At 38.0% G+C, this 23,302-nt stretch overlaps 1 protein-coding gene across 6 annotated transcripts in view; it reads left to right on the forward strand.

Annotated features, from left to right (window-relative positions):
- The window catches only part of LOC133557815 (protein shisa-6), a 260,224-nt gene that overhangs the window by 56,410 nt on the left and 180,512 nt on the right, over positions 1 to 23,302 (forward strand). For all 6 annotated transcript variants that reach the window (XM_061908631.1, XM_061908632.1, XM_061908636.1 and 3 more), the window contains exon 4: positions 4,325 to 4,423. In XM_061908631.1, coding sequence (XP_061764615.1) covers positions 4,325 to 4,423 — 99 coding nt within the window. The remainder of the gene's footprint in view (positions 1 to 4,324; positions 4,424 to 23,302) is intronic.

Consider the following 23,302-nt stretch of genomic DNA (forward strand, 5'->3'; position numbering starts at 1 on the left):
CCTTTTAACATTGGGAACGCTATAATAATTCTGCCCACGTTAATCCACATTAAACTGCCTCAAGTTGTTGCTTTGATTAAATAAAATGAAAAAACCTTTCTTCTACATACAAAAAGTGTTTCCATTGAAACTGTTTAATGTCAACTCATCATGCTTAATTTATTACAGCATTTGGGAAGCCTGTAGTTGACATGTGTTATGCAACTGTTGTATTTTTATCAACATGTGATAGCAGGGACCCTGCTATTCAAAACTAGGCTGTTACATTACTAATGATTCATGTAACTATAGCTGAAAAATAGTACAATTGCAATAGGAGAGACTATTCATCACTAAACACAATGGAATTCAATGAAATAACAGAAAGACAGGGCTTTGCTGCCCCTAACACACACACTTGCACACACACACACACGCACGCACGCACGCACGCACGCACGCACACACACACACACACACACACACACACACACACACACACACACACACACACACACACACACAAACAGCAAAACAAGCTAAAGTTACGCTAAAAGCTAATTAGCCTTTACCTATAGCCTATACTGTGAGCGAGCTGAGCTGCAGTTTAAGTTTCTAGAAGGTCAACGGGCTAATAATGATGTTTGTAATAGTTTTAACAGGGAAGCGTTTAGTATAATTTGGGTAGAGTCCGCTCCTCCCCTGCTGGACGAATATCTCTGCTCGATGCTGAAGCATTGACTACATCGCGCTGAAGTCTGAATACGCACTGCTGATTGGCTGTTACGTCGCTCTGAATACGCACTGCTGATTGACTTTGTATGTAACCAATCAGATGGTTGTTTGGGCGGGACATTGAGGCAGTGACAGAGGCAGAAAGCAGAGCAGCTTGTGAAGACTTCTGCTACCGAACGAGTTCGGTATGCCCGCATGCCGAACCGAAACCCCGTACCGAAACGGTTCGCTACAAATACACGTACCGTTACACCCCTAGTGTTGCTGCCATTAAATTCTAAGTTAATGATTATTTGCCAAAAAAAAAATAAGTTTCTCAGTTCCAAAATTAAATATCCTTTATTTGCAGTTTATTTGATTGAATATAAGTTGAAAAGGATTTGCATATCATTGTATTCTGTTTTTAATAACAAATTACACAACGTGCCAACTTCACTTGTTTATGGGTTTGTAAATGAGTTATCAACCAATATCACAGTAGTCTGTCCTTGGAGAGAGTGAAGGTTTAAAGATACGTATCCCAAATGGGCTCCAAAAGTTTTATAGGCCATAAAAGTGTCTTGTCTTAGAAACAAAACACAGACACTGGCAGCAAAGGGTAAGAAACTACTGAACAAATATTTAGCCCTAAATTGTGGGTTAGACAATGAATAAATGAAATATAAATGTTGCCGTTACACAATGTGTTAAGTGTTCCAAGGTCCTCTATACCAGTTGTTCTCAAATGGGGGTACACGTACCCCTGGAGGTACTTGAAGGTATGCCAAGGGGTACGTGAGATTTTTCCAAAATATTCTAAAAATAGTTACAATTCAGTAATCCTTTATAAATATGCAGTATTTATTGATTAATACTTCACCAAAATATGAATGTAAGTTCATAAACTGTGAAAAGAAATGCAACAATGCAATATTCAGTGTTGACAGCTAGATTTTTTTTGTGGACATGTTCCATATATATTGATGTTAAAGATTTCTTTTTTTGTGAAGAAATGTTTAGAATTAAGTTCATGAATCCAGATGGATCTCTATTACAACCCCCAAAGAGGGCACTTTAAGTTGATGATTACTTCTATGTGTAGAATTTTTTATTTATAATTGAATCACTTGTTTATTATTTAACAAGTTTTTAGTTATTTTTATATCTGTTTTTACAAATAGTTCAAGAAAGACCACTACAAATGAGCAATACTTTGCACTGTTTTAATATTTAATAAATCAGAAACTGATGACATAGTGCTGTATTTTACTACTTTATCTCTTTTTTTCAACCAAAAATACTTTGCTCTGATTAGGGGGTACTTGAATTAAAAAAATGTTCACAGGGGGTACATCACTGAAAAAAGGTTGAGAACCACTGCTCTATACAGCAGGAACACTCTAGTTTTTGTAGGAATTTGCTGCAAAAACTGAACCTGCCATTCCAGCCTGTCATTCCTAAGCCAGATTTTAATTCAAAATTAAACCAAATAACCCTTTCTTTGAAAGTGTTTTTCATACCTCAAAGAAATGCAACACAAATTAATTTATGGTCTTAAAAACAGTGCCCCGATCACAGACCTCCCCCCATCACCAGTCAAATACACAAGGCACACCCGTACAAATACACACGGATGCACACACCAACACACCCAAATGAATGCATGGCTTGGTACGGAGGTGCCGGAAAGAAACTCTATCACAGAAGCCATCTGCACCAGGAGTTCACAAGACGATGGCCGCCAGAATTGCCCTGCACTCGACATAGGACTGGCAGCAAAACAAAGCATAAACAAGAAAAGCACTCTTAAACACAATTTAGTTTGAAGTCATGTTGTTGTTCTCAAATGGGGGTACCCGTACCCCTGGGGGTACTTGAAGGTATGCCAATTGGTACGTGAGATTTAAAAAAAATATTCCAAAGATAGCAACAATTCAGAAATACTTCATACATATATTTATTGAATAATACTTCAACAAAATATGAATGTAAGTTCAAAAACTGTGAAAAGAAATGCAACAATGCGAAATTCAGTGTTGACAGCTAGATTTTTTTTTGGACATGTTCCATAAATATTGATGTTAAAGATTTCTTTTTTTGTGAAGAAATGCTTAGAATTAATAGCCTACTGAATTGAGATTTTCTTATTTAAACGGGGATAGCAGGTCCATTCTTTGTGTCAAACTTGATCATATTTGTGCTTGAAGGATTTAGTAGAGAACATCGACGATAAAGTTTGCATCTTTTGGTCGCTAATACTGGAACTAGCAGACGATGTGCGCGTGACGTCACGGGTTGTGGAGCTCCTCACATCCTCACATTGTTTACAATCATAGCCACCAGCAGCAAGAGTGATTTGGACCGAAAAAGCGTCGATTTCCCCATTAACTTGAGCGAGGATGCAAAATTTGTGAATGAGGAAAGTTAGAGTTAAGCACTAGATAATAAATAAAAAAAAGGCGACGGCAGTGGGAGCGATTCAGATGTTATTAGACACAATTACTAGGATAATTCTGGAAAATCCCTTATCTGCTTATTGTGTTATTAGTGTGTTAGGGAGATTATAAAGTCATACCTGAAAGTCGGAGGGGTGTGGTGACCGCCAGTTTCTCTGATGGAAGCCATGGAGGAGCCAAGAAAGTCGCAGCTGCCTCTGTGACAGCTGCTGCAGGAGGACGCAAGCTCGGCTAGTGTCTCCGGTAAGAGCCGACTTATTTCCACAATTTTCTCACCGAAACCTGCCGGTTGACATGTGGTCGGGAACCATGTTCGCTTGACTGCTCTGTTCCATATTAAAGCTTCACAACAAACAAAAAAACACCGGCTGTGTTTTGGTTGATAAAGGCAGCTGCAATCCACCGCTTTCCACCAACAGCATTCTTATTTATAGTCTCCATTATTAATTGAACAAATTGCAAAAGATTCAGCAACACAGATGTCCAAAATACTGTGTAATTATGCGATTAAAGCAGACGACTTTTAGCCGTGAGTGGTGATGGGATAAAATGTCCGCTCCAACCAATAACGTCACAAGCACACGTCAAAATAAGCGTCATCATTCCGCGACGTTTTCAACAGGAAATTTAAAATTGCAATTTAGTAAACTAAACCGGCCGTATTGGCATGTATTGCAATGTTAATATTTCATCATTGATATATAAACTATCAGACTACGTGGTCGGTTGTAGTGGGTTTCAGTAGGCCTTTAAGTTCATAAATCCAGATGGCTCTCTATTACAATCCCCAAAGAGGGCACTTTAAGTTGATGATTACTTCTATGTGTAGAAATAATTTATAATTGTATCACTTGTTTATTTTCCAACAAGTTTTAGTTATTTGTATATATTATTTTCCAAATAGTTCAAGAAAGACCACAACAAATGAGCAATATTTTGCACTGTTAAACAATTTAATAAATCGGAAACTGATGACATAGTGCTGTATTTTACTTTTTTATCTTTTTTTTTTAACCAAAAATGCTGTGGTCTGATTAGGAGGTACTTGAGTTAAAAAAAATGTTCACAGGGGGTACATCACTGAAAAAAGGTTGAGAACCAATAATGTACAGTATAATTGAAAATGTACTAATGTGTGATTAAGAGATGCGCGTTGTGTTTTTGTGTACAAACAGGTCACTATGGAAAGGAGAGTGTTCGGAGCAGTGGTGGTGCGGATCTTCATAACTTCATCTCCTCTGGGTTTGTCACGTTGGGTCGTGGTCACCAGAAAGGTAATATATGTTGTATTTCTCAAATTGAACACTGCACAACTTTCAAGATGTAGCAATGTGTTTCGATGCCGAATCAACAGCGAGGCAATTTTGGCTATCAAAATGCATAGAACTCTCGCCCATGTGTTTTGCAATTAAATTCAACACACACGCATACTCACTCACACAACCATGGTGGGGGTGGATAAGGGGACGTTGAGTGCTGCACATTCATCCACCACACACACATACCTACACACTGAGCCATTAGTGAGGGACCACAGCTATCCCTTGGGTAATACATTGATTAGTTTGCAGCCATGTTGGCCAGGTTCTTCTGATTTATTCCCATCCATTTTGACTCCACAAATCAGACATCGTGTGTGTCACTGCATGGGGGGGTTGCAAGGTAGGAGCCCCCTTTTACTTGATCCTCTTTTCCAAGGTTTACTTGGACATGTTGGTGTCACAATGAGGATGCAAATTGTGGTTTTGTACTGAGAGATATACTGTACTGTACACCATGTAAAAAATAACTCAGTTTCTTCTCAGAGCTGCATTAACCGTGCTTATAATTGACCTTTGCTCTATATTTTAAGCAAAAATAATATATTTTTGCACTAAGTCCAAAGACATGCACCTTGGGGATAGGTTGATTGGCAACACTAAATTGGCCCTAGTGTGTGAATGTGAGTGTGAATGTTGTCTGTCTATCTGTGTTGGCCCTGCAATGAGGTGGCAACTTGTCCAGGATGCACACCGCCTCCCGCCCGAATGCAGCTGAGATAGGCTCCAGCACCCCCGCGACCCCGAACGGGACAAGCGGTAGAAAATGGTTGGATGGATGGAATTTGTTCAAAACATGTTGATAACTTATCCCAAGACATGCACAGGTATGCATGTTATAATGTTGTTGTTATGAATTGGTACTGTAGCAATTAATTTACCCAGATACAGAGACAACTAAACAGTGTAATAATATTTGTTTATAAATTCATGTTATGAATTTTGTTTTCTACCTTTAAAACACTTTCTTGTGGTCTGAACAATTTTGCATATATTATGCATTACAGACTGTTTTCAAGCTGCTCGCTCTCTGACCATCTCTTTAGGATGCGCAGTTTTGTATTTACGTGCCTCCACTTGGACAGCGTTTTCTCCTCGGGTGTTGTTTTAGCGCTTCTACATTGAGTTTACTGACTGATATGTTGGAATTATACGCTACATTGTATTAAAAATGGTAACAGCGGAGAATGTGTGAGTATTTACAAGCTAGTCTGTCCTACAACAAGAGTATAGCACAAATGTAGGAGCTTATTGACTGCAACGTCAGACTACAGTGCATAAAGCACTTTGGGTAAATTTATACCAGAAATGGATAATACGCTGGAAAAACATCAGTAACGAGTGGGGCTGTAGGAACAAGTTCAACATTGAGCACACACACACACACACACACACACACACACACACACACACACACACACACACACACACACAATTTTTCCCACAGCCAGTGCCTGTTGTCTGCTGGTCGATTTGCCAAAGCACTGGACAAGAGTGCATTTATTGGGTGACTTTCTTGTGGAGTCACAGAGACATCATGCCAATGTGTGTGACTATTTTTGTGTGCTTTCAATTTTTTGTTTGATTTTTTTCAATTTGTAAATCCAGAATTGATAAAGGCGGGCTCAGATTTGTCAGAAAATAGTGTTACATTAGTTTGTACTGGTAAATTATCTTGCAATAAAAGCACAAAACTCCCTTCTGTTAGCATCATAATGAAGCCAAGGAACAGAACTTGAGTGTCAAAGTTTTTTGGGTTCTGGCAAATGTCACAATGTCACACAATGCCACTAAACTGCACTTACTTTAAGCAATCAACACCATTTTTCACTTTGATGTGAACTGTTGTAAAATATCCACTGTTAAGTTATTCTTCTTCACTTGTCAGTTTGCTCCTGTCTCTCCTTCACTTTGACTCCCTGCCTCAAATGTGTGATGTTCCTGCATGCCATTAACATGTTTACAACTGACATAATTACATATAGTACTGTACACTATCAACATTTGACTTAAAAATATAACTCAAATCCTATTGTACCGTAGAAATGAATAAATAATTGTAATAATAAATTATATGTATCATAAAAAATCAACTTGACATCAGTCATCAGCTGTTTTCTTTTCTTATTATAATAAATAGTATGATTTTGAAATATTTCCTTGCACCCTAAACCTCGACCTGACACTTCGTTCTCACACCCCTGACTGTTTTAGTTATTCTCATGTACAATGAAATTGTTTGTTGAATATTATTAACAGTCTAATAAAAACACCTCGAAGATTCCTTAGCGTACGCTAGGACAGTGGTTCTCAACCTTTTTTTCAGTGATGTACGAACTGTGAACATTTTTTTAATTCCAGAACCCCCTAATCAGAGCAAAGCATTTTTGGTTGAAAAAAAGAGATACAGAAGTAAAATACAGCACTATGTCATCAGTTTCTGAGTTATTGTATAACAGTGCAAAATATTGCTCATTTGTAGTGGTCTTTCTTGAACTATTTGGAAAAAAAGATATACAATTAACTAAAAACTTGTTGAAAAATAAAAAAGTAATTCAATTATAAATAAAGATTTCTTCACATAGAACGAATCATCAACTTAAAGTGCCCTCTTTGGGGATTGTTATAGAGATCCATCTGGATTCATGAACTTTTTAAACATTTCTTCACAAAAAAAGAAATCTTTAACATTAATATTTATGGTACATGTCCACAAAAAACTAGCTGTCAACACTGAATATTGCATTGTTGCAGTTCTTTTCACAGTTCATCAACTTCAACATTCACATTTTGTAGAAGTATTATTCAATACATATATTTCTAAAGGATTTTTGAATTGTTGCAATTTTTAGAATATTAAAAAAAAATCTCACGTACCCCTTGGCATACCTTCAAGTACCCCCAGGGGTACGCGTACCCCCATTTGAGAACCACTGCGCTAGATGAATGTTCATAGATTTCAGTAGTCCATTCTATACAATTCTCCCTCAGATACTGTTAGCTAGCCTAAAACAGATGGATGTCAACCCGTACATAATAAAGTGGTACTGCGATTTTCTTATAGAAAGGCAACAACAAGTAAAGGTAAACTCCACTCTCTCCTACCTACAGGGGCACCCCAAGGCTGTGTAAGGTCCCCCTTCCTGTTTATTGCATATACCAATGATCTACGGAATCAGCAACCAAACCACTATATAATACAATTTTCAGATGATACAGTTATCCTTAGTTTATTGACAAAGCCCCAACCAAAGCCCAAACGATTAACAAAGCCTAATTTATCATCCAACATCGACTAATACAAACAAGAGATGGAAGGGCCTGTGAGATGTTGGAGGAGAAAAATCTGATTTTAAATGTAAAAGAAAATGAAGGAGATGGTTTTCGATCCCCCATCTGTGGGGGATCACAGCCCGATCATTATCCATGGGGAGAGAGTTGAGCAGGTGTCCGCCTATAAGTACTTAGGTATTTGTTCTGATTCCCAGTTAACTTGGGCCAACCAAGTTGACTCTGTTTGCTTCCGTATTAACCAGCGCCTGCACTTTCTAAGGAGGCTCAGGGTCTACGGTGTGGCAAGCAATATCATGATGTTGTTTTATAAGGCAAACATTGTATATCTCATCCGTTATGGCATCGCCACATCATTTGGAAATCTGTCTGTCAAACTCAAACCCAACTTCAAAACTTAATCAAGAGGGCTGGTAAAATAATTGGCACGCAACCCTCTTGTTCCCTTCAATAAATATTCAACAAGACTTTAACTTGAACACACATTGAAGGCCCTATCCATGACCAGGAGTAAGGAGCCCTCTAGTTGCTGGCACGGCCACTCTACCAACCAAACCACGCTGATTATTGAGGACTTAACTCAAAAGATATGGTTCTAGATATGAATATAACCAAACGGCTGTGACTGTGACGTATGTTTCCGCGGTATATTTTTGTAGTGGGACAAATACGTCTTTCTCCAAGTTAGGCCAGATTGTTTTATAAATATTTCCGCATTGCCTCCACAGTTTGATTTCGAATATTCAGGACTTAAGTATGCTGATCCCAAGTACAAAACAGGAGGTACCATTGGGTATATATATATATATATATATATATATGTATATATATATAGATATATATATATATATATATATATATATATATATATATATATATATATATATATGTATATATATATATGTATATATATATACATATACATATATGTATATATATATATATTTGTATATTTATATATATATATATATTTTATATATATTTATATATATATATATATATATATATATATATATATATATATATATATTTATATTTATTGGGCTTCACGGTGGCAGAGGGGTTAGTGCGTCTGCCTCACAATACGAAGTTCCTGCAGTCCTGGGTTCAAATCCAGGCTCGGGATCTTTCTGTGTGGAGTTTGCATGTTCTCCCCGTGAATGCGTGGGTTCCCTCCGGGTACTCCGGCTTCCTCCCACTTCCAAAGACATGCACCTGGGGATAGGTTGATTGGCAACACTAAATTGGCCCTAGTGTGTGAATGTGAGTGTGAATGTTGTCTGTCTATCTGTGTTGGCCCTGCGATGAGGTGGCGACTTGTCCAGGGTGTACCCCGCCTTCCGCCCGATTGTAGCTGAGATAGGCGCCAGCGCCCCCCGCGACCCCGAAAGGGAATAAGCGGTAGAAAATGGATGGATGGATGGATGGATATATATATTTACCAAAATGCCAATACATGACAAAAGAGACACAGAGCCATGACAAAAACAGGATCAGGACAGTTCTAGATTATGCCTAAAATAGCCAGCGTCCTTCTATGGGTTCAAAAGACTGTTTCCTTAAAATCCCCAGATAAAGTTATTTACTGTACAGTATAAGATCCATTCAAAAAAACATGGCACATGTTTTCCATTAATATACAGTATTTTTTCATCCCACAGTCTCATCAGATTGTTGTTTAAGTCCCGTGGAAACTTGTTTTTATCCACTTCTATGTTTTTCCCAGAAGGCGTCTCGTTTTCATTAATACTCAAATAGACGCAACGTTAGAAGGTGACAAAAAATCCTGTTGCTTTTCGTTACCCTCACCACTTAAACTTTGGCAAATTAATAATAACAGACAACCATGATTAGGCTGTATAAAACACATGTGTTTTAAACCATTGTCTCCCTTGGTTCAGAATGGCAGTCAGCCAAATATTCCACAGCATGGAGGGTTGTTTAGAATTTAGTATTTGTGTACTTTCACTTACTTTCTATGACATGTAATTGCAACAATAATAATAATAACACTAATAATAATCAAGTATATTCAATAAATGTTATTTAATTTACAAAGGCACCACCCTGAGACACGAATTAGCCAATTCACTGATTGTTTTATTGTCATTAGCATGTACTTACCATTTGATGATAGATGAATAGCCAAATTAATAACAATAACTACAATTACCAAATGCAATAAGTCAATGCGTTTTTTTCCAGGAAGAGGTTGGTGTTACTCAATCTTTTACAACATGGAGTAGAAAGCTCAAATATTATATTATAAAGGTGTACATACACTTGTAAAGAACATAATGTCAAGGCTGTCTTAAATTTCCAATAATTTCTACAACTCTTATTTTTCTGTGATATAGTGATTGGAGCACATACTTGGAGCACACATACAATCAGACATAATGAAGTATGTCTGATTCTGAGTTTGATTCTGATACTTGTTTGTCACAAAATACAATCATGAAGTTAGGTTCTTTTATGAATTCATCATGGGTCTACTAAAAATGTGAGTGAATCTGCTGGGTCAAAAGTATAAATACAGTAATGTTAATAATTTGGTTACATGTCTCTTGGCAAGTTTCATTGCAATAAGGCGCTTTCGTAGCTACTCCTCTTGACAAAATTGGTTCAGTTCAGCTAAATTTGTTGGTTTTCTGACATAGACTTGTTTTTTTCAGCATTGTCCACACGTTATTATGGGGTTTAAATCAGGACTTTGGGAAAGCCTTAATTCAAGCCTGATTTAGCCATTCGTTTACCACTTTTGACGTATGTTTGGGGTCATTGTCCTGTTGGAACACCCTGTTGGACGGCGTGGCGTAGTTGGGAGAGTGGCCGCCCCAGCAACCTGAGGGTTCCTGGTTAAATCCCCACCTTCTACCAACCTCGTCACGTTTTTTGTGTTCTTGAGCAAGACACTTCACGCTTGCTCCTGATGGGTCGTGGTAAGGGCCTTGCATGGCAGCTCCCGCCATCAGTGTGGGAATGAGTGAATGTGGAAATAGTGTCAAAGCGCTTTGAGTACCTTGAAGGGAGAAAAGCGCTATACAAGTATAACCCATTTACCATGTACATAAATGACCACAGAACTTTTCTCCAGAAGGTCTCATCTTTGTCCATGTGATCAGCAGCAAACTTTAGACAAACCTTAAGGTATCGCTTCGGGAGCAAGGACTTCCTTCTTGCATGGTAGCCTCTCAGTCCATGGCAATGCAAAACAAGCTTGACTGTGGACATTGACACCTGTGTTCTAGCAGCTTCCAATTCATTGCAGACCTGCTTTTTGGTGGTTTTCGGTTGACTCTTGATCATCCTGACCAATATTCTCTCTGCAGCAGGTGATAGCTTGTGTTTTTCTTCTGATCATGGCAGTGAAAAAACTGTGCATGCACTTTATCCATCCATCCATCCATCCATCCATCCATTTTCTACCGCTTGTTCCCTTTGGGGTATACTTGTGAACAATTGTCTGCACAGTGGCTCTTGGCACCTTAAGATGCTTTGAAATGGCTCCAAGTGACTTTCCTGATTTGTTCACATCAATGATTATTTCAGATCTGTGCTAAGTTCTTTTGACTTTCCCCATGTCTCACAATAGCTCTATTTAAAAGGGCTAAGGGAAGTCAACAGGTGCCGTCAATCATAATCATTCACATGAAGTTAAGAGGCCATGCCATGAAGCTAATTTGATTTGATTGTAACTTTTCTACATCACCAAAATTAATAATTTATGTAGGGCTGAGCGATATTGGCTTTTATTAATATCACAATATTTTTATGCCATATTGCGATATACGATATATATTACGATATTTTGCCTTGGCCTTGAATGAACACTTGATTCATATAATCACAGCAGTATGATGATTCTATGTGTCTACATTAAAACATTCTTCTTCATACTGCATTAATATATGCTACTTTTAAACTTTCATGCAGAGAGAGAAATCACAACTAAGTCAATTGACCAAAACTGTATTTATTAAATACTCTTCATTCTCTCACGGGTGACTTTTTAAATGAAAGAACAAATTAATAGTGTTGCTACCTTTTTTTAGTAACACTTATGCTGCATACTTTGCATATTGCTGTTGTCTGCTGAATATCTTCCCACTTAAAGACAAACCACCAGATGATGAATCCCCTGTTCTTTATTTTGGGCATTTATTGTTGTTCTTCCATTTGTGATCAGTCTCACACCATCTCTCTCTTGTATTGTCACAAGCTCCGCTCCGCTCGACCTGCTTCAGCTAACGTTTGCCATGCTGCTACCTCTCTGGTCGGCGAGAGCGTATGACGCTAGACGCGCGAGAGTATGTGATGTATGTAAGAAGGCGGGCTTGTTTTCCGTCTCTGTGAGAAGGAGACACGAGAAGGAGTGAGAACTACCTGTTGTGTAATGCCCACAGCTAAAAGCAACTGCGTGAGAACATACAATCGAGTATTACGATATAGTAATTTTTTATATCTCACAGAGACAAACCTGCGATATATCATTTATATCGATATATCGCCCAGCCTTAAATGTATGTTGCTGTATGTATACTTTTGACCCGGCAGGTTTGGTCACATTTTCAGTAGACCCATAATAAATTCATAAAAGGACCAAACTTCATGAAGGTTTTTTTGTGACAAACAAGTATGTGCTCCAATCACTCTATCACGAACAAATAAGAGTTGTAGAAATTGTTGGAAACTCAAGACAGCCATGACATTATGACCTTCACAAGTGCATGTAAACTTTTGATCACGACTATGTATATATATATTTTTACATATATATATTTATATTTATATATTTTCATGAAAACACTGAATGTAATCCAAGCGTGTGTGAATTCATGAGCGCACTTTGCGCTGAAAGGAATGCTGTTTGTTCATACGCGTAAACTTTGAACTACAGTATATGTTGTGACATAAATGTAAATATGTAATGGCAAACATTATCTCTGCATTCAAAAGAAATGACTTACTTGTAGTCAACATATGCGTGTAAAGAGGATGAACTAAATAACTGCAGTTAAATTTGGCTAAAAGACTGATTATTTTGCTAAACTCATTAAAACACACTTCATAGACATTGTGATCTTGAAGAAATGGATGCACAGAAAGGATGTAAAGTAATAATGACAGCCTCAGCACTTTGAATCGGTATTACTGTGGAATTATTCCTAAATCAGTGAAATACTGATGTTTGATTAATTTGATGTCGATTTGTCCCCCTCATTTCCGTACCAACATTGTGCTGTAACTGACTATGAATTTCCACACTGACATCCATTTCTTTTTTTATGATTGGGGAATTGTCGTTAAATTACTTAATCTGTCGCCATAAGTTCCGCTTATCCGGAATTGGTAGATAGATTCTACCATGCATCTGAGCTGGTAAACTTGTGGGGTGAACACTTTGTGATAGGCTGGAGTCGGAATGAGGTTAACACTAAATAAGCAGTCAGGTTGAATATAAATCATAGCTGAGCTTCATTATTTTTTGAAGAGGTTTGCACAGCTTGGTTTGCTCTGGCTGAGGGTAACAAAGCTGGAAAAAAAAGTAAATACAATATTCACTGGCCACAGAATCAGATGGCAACATTGTTTTATTTTCTGTATCTATTTAGTTTTTTTGCACAGATATTTTTTTTTTTTGCCACATTGACAGAATAGAGTTTTGTAGTCGAGATTTCGTCCTCTCGCTTGGTTAAATATGGTGCCTGTTATGTTCTATAAAATTATACAGGAAGATAGAAAATGTGTTTGGTGGTTAATTATAAGTTAAGCTGTTTGCGTGTGTGTGTGAATGTGTGTGTGTGTGTGTGTGTAGCTATAAAAGCCATGGGGACGACAGGTGAGGTCAATGGGTGGTGATGTTGAGCATCACAACAGCTGGATGCCCCACATCTGCTTGCTGATATTACAACACAAGCACGTCAGCCGTGAGTGCCGGTGAGGAAAACCAAATTCCTAATTGAAAGTCTAAAAATGACTTTCGCTCATGTCAGCCACCCAGCCTAATTGTACATCAAGCAGGGATTTTCTTTGTTTTCATGGCAGTTTGCTTTACTGCATACTCCATCACAGACATGCAACTCTGATAAGATACACCTGCCCCATTTAATGTGATTTAATAGCAGAACATCATTGAAATAGATTGCAGTTTCTTTTGTCGCTAGTGGCTTTCAAAGGACATATCAGTTAGTGTTCAGTTTTTAAAAACAATAGAAAAAAGATTGTAGTTGTAATTGCATTATAACTATGTTAACGAGTATATGGTTGTATTTTAAGGCTGTTAAAGTAAATGCTATAATGCATGCTATATGCAGAACATTATTGCACTATTCATGTATCGACACTGATTAATCCGGGAATGTATCTCGACAGCACACATTTCTTTCCCTTAACCGTGAATGGTTACCTGAATGGTGTAGCAGATTGCTTTACGGTCAGTGATCAGTTTAAACCAGGAATGTCAAACATGCGGCCCGTGGGCCAGATCTGAACAGGTTTTGTCCGGCCCGCGAGATTAGTTTGCTAAGTGTAATTGTAATTGAGCTGTATATTTAAATAAAATTTACCGTATTTTTCGGACTATAAGTCACAGTTTTTTTCATAGTTTGGCCAGGGGTGCGACTTATACTCAGGAGCGACTTATGTGTGAAAATATTAACACATTACCGTAAAATATCCAATAATATTATTTAGCTCATTCACGTAAGAGGCTAGACGTACAGTATAAGATTTCATCGGATGTAGAGATTAGGAGTGACAGATTGTTTGGTAAACGTATAGCATGTTCTATATGTTATAGTTATTTGAATGACTCTTACCATAATATGTTACGTTAACATACCAGTTGGTTATTTATGCGTCATATAACGTACACTTATTCAGCCTGTTGTTCACTATTCTTTATTTATTTTAAATTGCCTCTTAAATGTCTATTCTTGGTGTTGGGTTTTATCAAATAAATTTCCCCCCAAAATGCGACTTATACTCCAGTGCGACTTATATATGTTTTTTTCCTTCTTTAGTATGCATTTTCGGCAGGTGCGACTTATACTCCGGAGTGACTTTTACTCTGAAAAATCATATAATTTAGCTGCATATTTAAATAAAAAAAACAGCTGTTTTAAATGTGTCCACTTAATTTCGCAATAGCAATTCTGATGACTGGAGTAATTTAGATGGCAAAGATAAACTCCACATTTTCAATTAATAAATGCACCTTTGTGTGTCTATCGCCACACATAAGGCACTCTGTTGATACAAGGTATGATTACCGTACTTAATAAAACTTGTACACTATTTATTTTTTTTTAAATATAACAACTAAATCAAAAGGGATGATAACTGAGACATGGAAAAGGGCTAGGATTCAATCAACTGTACTTCTTCTGTTTTACAATACATGTTGAGTTGTGCAAGTGTGAACATATGATGTTCGAAATAAAATTAACTATTACAATTACCTTAAAGGGACCTACTACAGGTTACTGTGTTTTAGTTAGTCAGTTTTATATGACTCATGTTTTTTTGTTTTTTTTAAGCTTATGTTTCCCCAAAGTGACACTAAGTGAGTTGAACTTTATTTAGCATTCACAGCTGCTTACTTACTGCTTCTGCAACCCCCTGAGCCATCCGTCCAAATAAAAGTGAGTGTTCTGGTGCCCACCATCTTCATGATTAAGATGGGTTTTATGCTACCCTCTATTTGTGGGGTTTATACATAATTTAAAAATATACGGCCTGACCTACACAACAGTGATCTACTAAGCACGTGCCCTGAGAATTACGTTTCTGACATTAGCAAAATAGCTTCAATGTAAATGAATAATTATCAGAACGGACAATATTATACTGTAGTGCTTCACATTGCCCCTAAAATGTGGCTGTTATGATCCCTGAGCACTAATCAGAGGCATTATTTAAGCTTGTCTTTGCCAGTCAGTCGGTCTGGCTTCATTGTTTGCGTCACACCGTTTATGCCAAGTAAGTTGTAAGTAAGTGTTCGTTTCATGCCATAGCTTCACATGTTTTAGGCACGCGTGTCTTTTTTGTTCTTTGCCTGTATTTAGGTATTTGGGTGATTTATGGTTAATAAATCTAATCCTACCTTCACGCCTTCGTCCAGAGCCGTCAGTGTTGCATTCCGGGAAAACAATCCTTGCATAAAGATGCGACCCTGATGTGACAGTGGCCCAGATAATAGTTGTATGCTGCATGTTCAACAGCAAAACGCCTGCAGGTTGGAGCACAATACCATTGTTGTGCAGTCAACGAGCGGCTCCATGGTGGTCACTGGTAGTACACACTAAAACCTCATTTTAAAAGGGCAGTCTGCCCCACTTATGCAGTTGGTATTCTTTGTACACGCAGTCTTTAGTGGATAATCCGCAACACACCTACCCGTATTTATAGCAGGGCTGTGAATCTTTGGGCACCACACCATTCGATTCAACCCGATTCTTGGGGGTAACAATTCGCTTCGGAATAGATTTTAGTTTCAAAACAATTCTCGATTCTAATCAATGTTTTTTTTTCAATAACATTGGATGCCAGTTGTCTGATTACCTACTTTCCGCCATAACATAGATAAACAGCTCTGATCAATTTCTGTAATAATTAAAAGAAAACAGGTTTTGTTTAATATAATAAAGTCGAATACAAATAAGGCAAAAAGTGTATCCCACACTTCTCTTTTCCAAAGTAAACCTGTACAGCAGATATGATCATCTATATCACCCATCCATCCATTTTCTGCAGCTTGTCCTTCTCGGGGTCACGAGGGGTGCTGTGCTTCTCAAATAGTTTCTGTCACGACCCCCCACGAAGAAGAAAATATGGCATCGCACCACGCCACTATTTAAGAAGGGCCGATCTATATCAACAATAGGATTTGTCTGAGTAACTGGACAAGATAAATTGACAGGGAAAAAAAATCAACTTTTGATTTTTTGTAATCAATTAAGAATTCTTACAAGTAAGAATCGCCATTATATAATCATGACCACACATCTCCTTGGAAGTCTCACAATATTCCAACACCTGATACAATTCAAACAAAAATTGTCCAGTAAATATAGATACTGAGTCCACACCAATCCTTTTGTCCACTCCCATCCATAAAAACAGACCGACCACAGTTACTGCACAGTTTTATCATTTTCATTAAATGCATATTTTCCACATAATAAACATATTTTTTTCCCAGTTTATTCAAACTCCTATTTTCAGTCCAAGACATACTCACTGTTGGGAAGAAATAACCAGCTTGTTGGTTTTCAGAAGAATCCAAAGCGTCTGCCATATTGTCAAAGGACAGCTTTACTTGTACTTTTGGCATAACTCATTTCTCAGGCGTTTTAATCCTGAATAATCTGTCCTGTAATGAGAAAGGGTAAAGAACATGTTTAAAATATACCCTCCTTGTTTTAAGGCAGTGCCAATGCTCTTTCACATCATTGCTATGCAAACTAGAGCCCAATAGCAGGGTTAAATTAATTGTTAGTGTCACAGAGGAAGTGCGATGTATCTTGGTATTCGCTCAGCGTCACTGAGTGCAACTCTGCACTGTAAATCAATGTCACATTTGCACACCTATTTCTCTGCTCTGCCGAGTGTTTAAAGAGAGCAAAGCTGTGTTTGCAGATGGATAGAGGGAGAATTCTTATGACTGATGTTTCCAACTCACATGCCCCAATTGATCAAATGCTTCTACCTCGGACACTGCAGCGTGGAGTGGGTTGACAGCCAGCATGCAAATGTGAGTTTAAATATTAAACTCCCCAGCTGTTATTACTTGAATGTTCCCATTCAAATGATTTTTCCATATTTCAATCTTGTGGGTAGGATAACACTGCCAAGTCCTTGCACTTACAGAAGTGATTGTTTAAGATACACTATTGTCTGTAACTTGGCTGTGCCTTACTTCATCACATTCATATACCCAACTTTTAATTTGTTCATATCATTTTTTCAATTAGTGCACACGACAAGGCTTGTACATTTTCTGCTATAGTTATGTACATAAACAACCCCTTTAGTTAAACCTATACCGTGATGTTGATAGGTTTTCAATGTGTGAGTCCCTGGGACCCACAGGAGATGATTTCAGTGTGTCGCCAATAGGGCTGGGCGATATATCGAATATACTCGATATATCGTAGGTTTGTCTCTGTGCAATGTAGAAAATGACTATTTCGTGATATTCAAGTACACGTTCTCAGGCAGTTGCTTTGAGCTGCGGGCATTACACTACAGGCTTTTCTCACTTGTTCTTGTCTCTCTTTCGCACAGAGACATAAAACAAGCGCACTTTCTTACATACGTCACACACTGTCATCATACGCCCTCACCGAGCAGAGAAGAATGTACCATAGGTAAGTTTAGCTGTGGCAAGAGGTGCAAGCGGTGCGATGCGAGGGGTAATACGAGAGAGAGAAGGTGCGAATCTGGTAACAAATGGAAGAATAGGTAATTCCCAAGCAAAACAGCACAGGGTCCATTGTCTGACGTTGGTTTGGCTTCAAGCGGGAAGATGTTGAACAGACAAGTGTAATATGTCAAGTATGCGGGCTAAAGCGGTGCTACAAAAAGTAGCGGTACTACTAATTTGAAAAGTCACCCGCTAGAGCAGTGTTTTTCAACCACTGCTGGTGTGCCGTGAGATACAGTGTAGTGTGCCGTGGGAGATTATCTAATTTCACCAATTTGGGTTGAACATATTTTTTGCAAACCAGTGATTATAGTCTGCATATTATGTGTCGTTGTTGAGTGTATGTGCTGTTATGTAATACTCTTCCATATCAGTAGGTGGCAGGCTATAGCTAATTGCTTTGTAGATGTCAGAAACAGCCGGAGGCAGCGTGCAGGTAAAAAGGTGTCTAATGCTTAAACCAAAAAAAAAAAAAAAAAGTGAGTGTCCCTAAGAAAAGGCATTGAAGTTTAGGGAAGGCTATGCAAAATGAAACTAAGACTGAACTAGCTACAAAGTAAACAAAAACATGCTGGACGGCAGCAAAAACTTACTTTGTGGCAAAGACGGCGTCCACAATGCACATCCGAACATGACATGACAATCAACAATGTCCCCACAAAGAACGATAAAAACAACTGAAATAGTCTTGATTGCAAAAACAAAGAAGAAGGAAATCTCACTCAAAGGAAGACATGAAACTGCTCCAGGAATATACCAAAAAAAGGGGAAAAGCCACCAAAATAGGAGCGCAAGACAAAAACTAAAACACTACACAGGAAAGCCGCAAAAAAGTCCCAATAAGTATGGGAGTGATGTGACAGGTGGTGACAGTACACCTACTTTGAGACAAGAGTTATTGTGATGCATTGGTTATGTTTTTAATTCATATCAGTTTGTTTAATTTTTTAATGGTTTCTGTTGGTGGTGTGCCTCTGGATTTTTTTCAACACAAAAAATGTGCCTTGGCTCAAAAAAGGTTGAAAAACACTGCGCTAGAGAATAAGGAGCGCATGTCAACATATCGGCCGGTGCTACATCAACAAAATGCCGATGCAACCAGCACTGACCCAATTGAGCCTGTCGTCTTCCATTTCCAGATCAACACCGTTTGGAAAAAATTGTCAACAACAGAAGGAGAGAACGTCCGCAGGAACCTACTACATAGCGAAGGAAATACCAGAGTTTCCCGCAGCGTTTTGTTGTTAAGGCGGCCGCCTTAACAACAAAGAGCCACCACCTAAACTAAAGTCTTTGAAAAAAAAAAAAAAATAATTGATTTGGGTGACAAAAAAAATGTTCAGATTTACTTTAAAAAAACAGAGGTGTAGGATACTTATCTTGTTGCCTCTTTTGTATTTGACTTTATTAAATGTATTTATATTACACTTTGGTGCTAAATTAAAGAAAGAATGCTTAAGTGTTAAACTTAACAAGCTGCTACGCTACATACTGCCTCTGTCAGTGCTTCTCTCCAGCACCCAGCATCGTCCCACCCACACAACCATCTGATTGGTTACACGCAGAGGGTTAACAGCCAATCAGCAGTGCGTATTCAGAGCGCATGTAACAGCCAATAAACAGTGCGTATTCAGAGCGATAACAGCCAATCAGCAGTGAGTATACAGGGCACATGGAGTAGGTGCTGCTCATGACAGAGGCAGGCAGAGAGGAGAGACTGTGCGGGTTAGCAGAAAGGTGTTTAGCAGGTGAGCATAATGCGGCGGACTGTCCCCAAATTATAATAAACACCTCCCAGTCAACTACTAGTAACATCACTATAAGCCCGTAGACATTATGTTAAATGAAGAGTTTCTGTCTCTGATAGTTGATATAATAATGTAACTGCATCATAAAGCCTACATGAACTCCATGGTGTTCAGGGATGAATAGTCTCTCCTATTGCTATTGTACTATTTTTTTCAGCTATAGTTACATTAATCATTAGTAATGTAGCAGCCTAGTTTCCCTGCTATCACATGTTGATAAAAATATAACATTTACATAATAAAAATCAACGGCAGGCTTCCCAAATTCTGTGATAAATTAAGCATGAGTTGAGCATATGTCAGCCTGTGGCCCCACTTTTAACACTTTTTTTCAAACGCTTATTGCAAACGCTTATTTACATTAAATCATTAATTTGACTTAGTCATTATTTTGTCTTAGTAAGTCAATATTTACTAAGTCAAAATATTGACATAATTAGTGTTGTGTTGATATGTCATCTGAGTGACATCATGCACAAAAGTGCAAGGATAGCTTGTTTTAAAATGTCTCTGACAATCTTGCACTTTCTGTTTTAAAATTACATGAATGTTTGTGCCACTGCTTAATGACTGTTTCATAAATACAGTTTTGGTAAATTGACTTAGTTGGGATTTTCTTCTCTGCATGAACGTTTAAAATGCACATACGTATATTAATGCAGTATTATTAAGAATGTTTTAATGTAGACACATGAAATCATCATACTGGTGTGATTATATGCATCAAGTGTTCATTCAAGGCTAAGGCAAAAATATCGAGATATATATCGTTTATCGTGACATGGCCTAAAATATTGAGATATTAATAAAAAGCCATATCGCCCAGCCCTAGTCCCCAATAAAAGGGACTGTTTGCATCCTTTACGGAGATGCCAGGGGGACCGTAACTTTCGAATATATTTTAAGTAGTAAATCCTGCACCCCATTGGCTTTTTGCACGTAACGGTGTAACTACGTCTGTATGTGACGTCTGTACGAGAGGGAAGTCTGGGCTTTCCTGCTTAGGCTGCTGCCACCGCGACCAGACCTCGGATAAGCGGAAGAAGATGGATGGATGGATGGATAGTCACAATGTGGTCTTCATTTTTAATGATATTTATTGTATTAAGATTGGTTTTATAAATGTTTCCTCACACTTCTAGGCCATAGGGCTTGGAGGGAGAACTAGGGAACAGTATAGAGTATACAGGTTTGTTTTATTTAACAGTTCTTTGACTTTAGATATTATTGCAAGGGATTTACATAGCTGTGCCGTGATATCAACTTATTTTGTAAAAATCTTTCATGAAAATGTATTTCCTTCACTCTTTCTATTTATCTCAGTCTGATTTATTTTTTTAATTCTTACATACATCAATGGCACAATTTCCAAACATCATATTCCAAGTTTTGTTTGAATTGAGAGTTCATTTATCAAATCAGGTCTTTAACAAATAATAGTTATTTTTCTACACTATCTATTATCATTTATAGATTGTTACCACAATTAAGTATGTTAGTGTCATCAGCGAATACAATCAAATTGTATGTTTTTGAAACTAAACAAAAATCGTTAATATACATAAGGAACAAAAAAGGACCCACAACTGACCCCTCTGGATGCCCACAGCTTACTGTCAGCAGTTGGGAATCAGTGCCATTGAATCCCAACTGAAATTAATTAATTTTTTTTAGTGGCTTGAATATATTTAGTTTTACCAGGAGTTGGTATGTTGCTTAGAGCATCACCTTGATTAATGTTTACTATTTATTTAGACAATTTAGGGCCAATATTAGTGAAATATTGATTACACTGATTTGCAAATTCATTGCTTTGCTTGATCATAGTTTTATCGTTTGTTAGGAATTAAGTTGGAATGTCAACATTTGGATTTCCTGTTGAATTTACTATGTATTATTACTGTCCATCTTCTAAAAAACATCTTTTAAAATTTTAATTTGAGTTTATAGTATGGTATGGCATGCTTTTTATTGTCATTTCACAAGTACAACATTTCATTTTCACTACAAACCCATTCAAGATTAGATAACCATTGTACAGGGTTACAGAACAGAAAAGGTGATGGGTCATCACTTATGGCGCCCCGTAAAAGGTGGGAAAAAGGTAGACAATGGGGAAGGACGGATAAAAAAAAAAAAAAGTCGATCTCACAGTGGGCTCCTTTGTGGGGAAGCAGGCACAGAATAGGGCCGAGAAAAAAAACTTGATAGCCGCAAACCACACAAACATTTTACACAGAAACAACAAGACTTGCAACAGAAGGGCAGGGGGCAGGCATCTAGGGCGCTAGTCTGGTGTCCATTAAACTAAATTGGGTGAAGGGGCTAGGGTGGGTGTGCATAGGCTAATTGCCAGTGCATAATTTTGTGTCCATAGGCCTGGAGTCACTCTGCAGGCGTTATGAACAAAGTTTAACTCTACGGTGTTGTTGAAAGAAGGAGGGATGTCAGAGCGGTTATCCCTGTGATGTCCTCGCTTGGATGTTTTTAGAACAACCTCCGTCCGTTGTAAGCATCGTCAAGGCCATTTGTGGAAGTCGAATCGTAGATAAGGATTGTTGTATTCCAAGCGAGCAGACATTTAAATGGTTTGACTGATCTAGTCATCCATTCCCTCAGCCCGACCGATGCCTTCCATTGCGACGAGCAGCCCTTGGGCTCCTTGAACGACTGCCATCGTCTTCCAAAAGCAATGCTCAGCCCAATCAGTAGATGTCCTGCGATCACAGTTCCCAATAAATAGATGTCTTCCACGTCCTCGACGGAAAGCACTGAGAGGCACAAGACTCTCCATTTCTCACACAAGTCCCTCACGTACCCAGCAGCAAACTTTCCATCAGGGCAGTCAAGTTCCCCCCAACCTCTTTTCCTGATTGAGAAGATTTTGACAATTGAGTCGAGAGTCCAACTTATCAAATACATGTTTAGGTCTTTAGATTTCAGAGGACAGCACAGAAAAAGATCCTCTTAAAAGTACAGGCAAGACAAAGAAAGAGGGAAGCGTGCAGAAACAGAGAGGGAGAGGAATGTGACTGCTTTTACCAAGTGCCAAGAGAGAAACTGCAATGAGTATGAATTAATAATATTGTAATAATCTGTCACAATGACTACAGACTAGTTATTGCCCACATTGCACCTCTTTATGATGTTGTATGATAAACAAAAAATCAAATACTTCATGGGATGTTTAAACTTTAAGAACAATGTTATCGATGTTTTAAAAAGATGCACGTCGATGCTGTGTGGTTCTGTACTAATGAACTTCATAGTTCGACTAGCACAGTCAGCAAGTTGGAAACATCCTCT

The sequence above is a fragment of the Nerophis ophidion genome, linkage group LG08 (genome assembly GCF_033978795.1).
Source record: "Nerophis ophidion isolate RoL-2023_Sa linkage group LG08, RoL_Noph_v1.0, whole genome shotgun sequence".
NCBI classification, from domain to species: domain Eukaryota; kingdom Metazoa; phylum Chordata; class Actinopteri; order Syngnathiformes; family Syngnathidae; genus Nerophis; species Nerophis ophidion.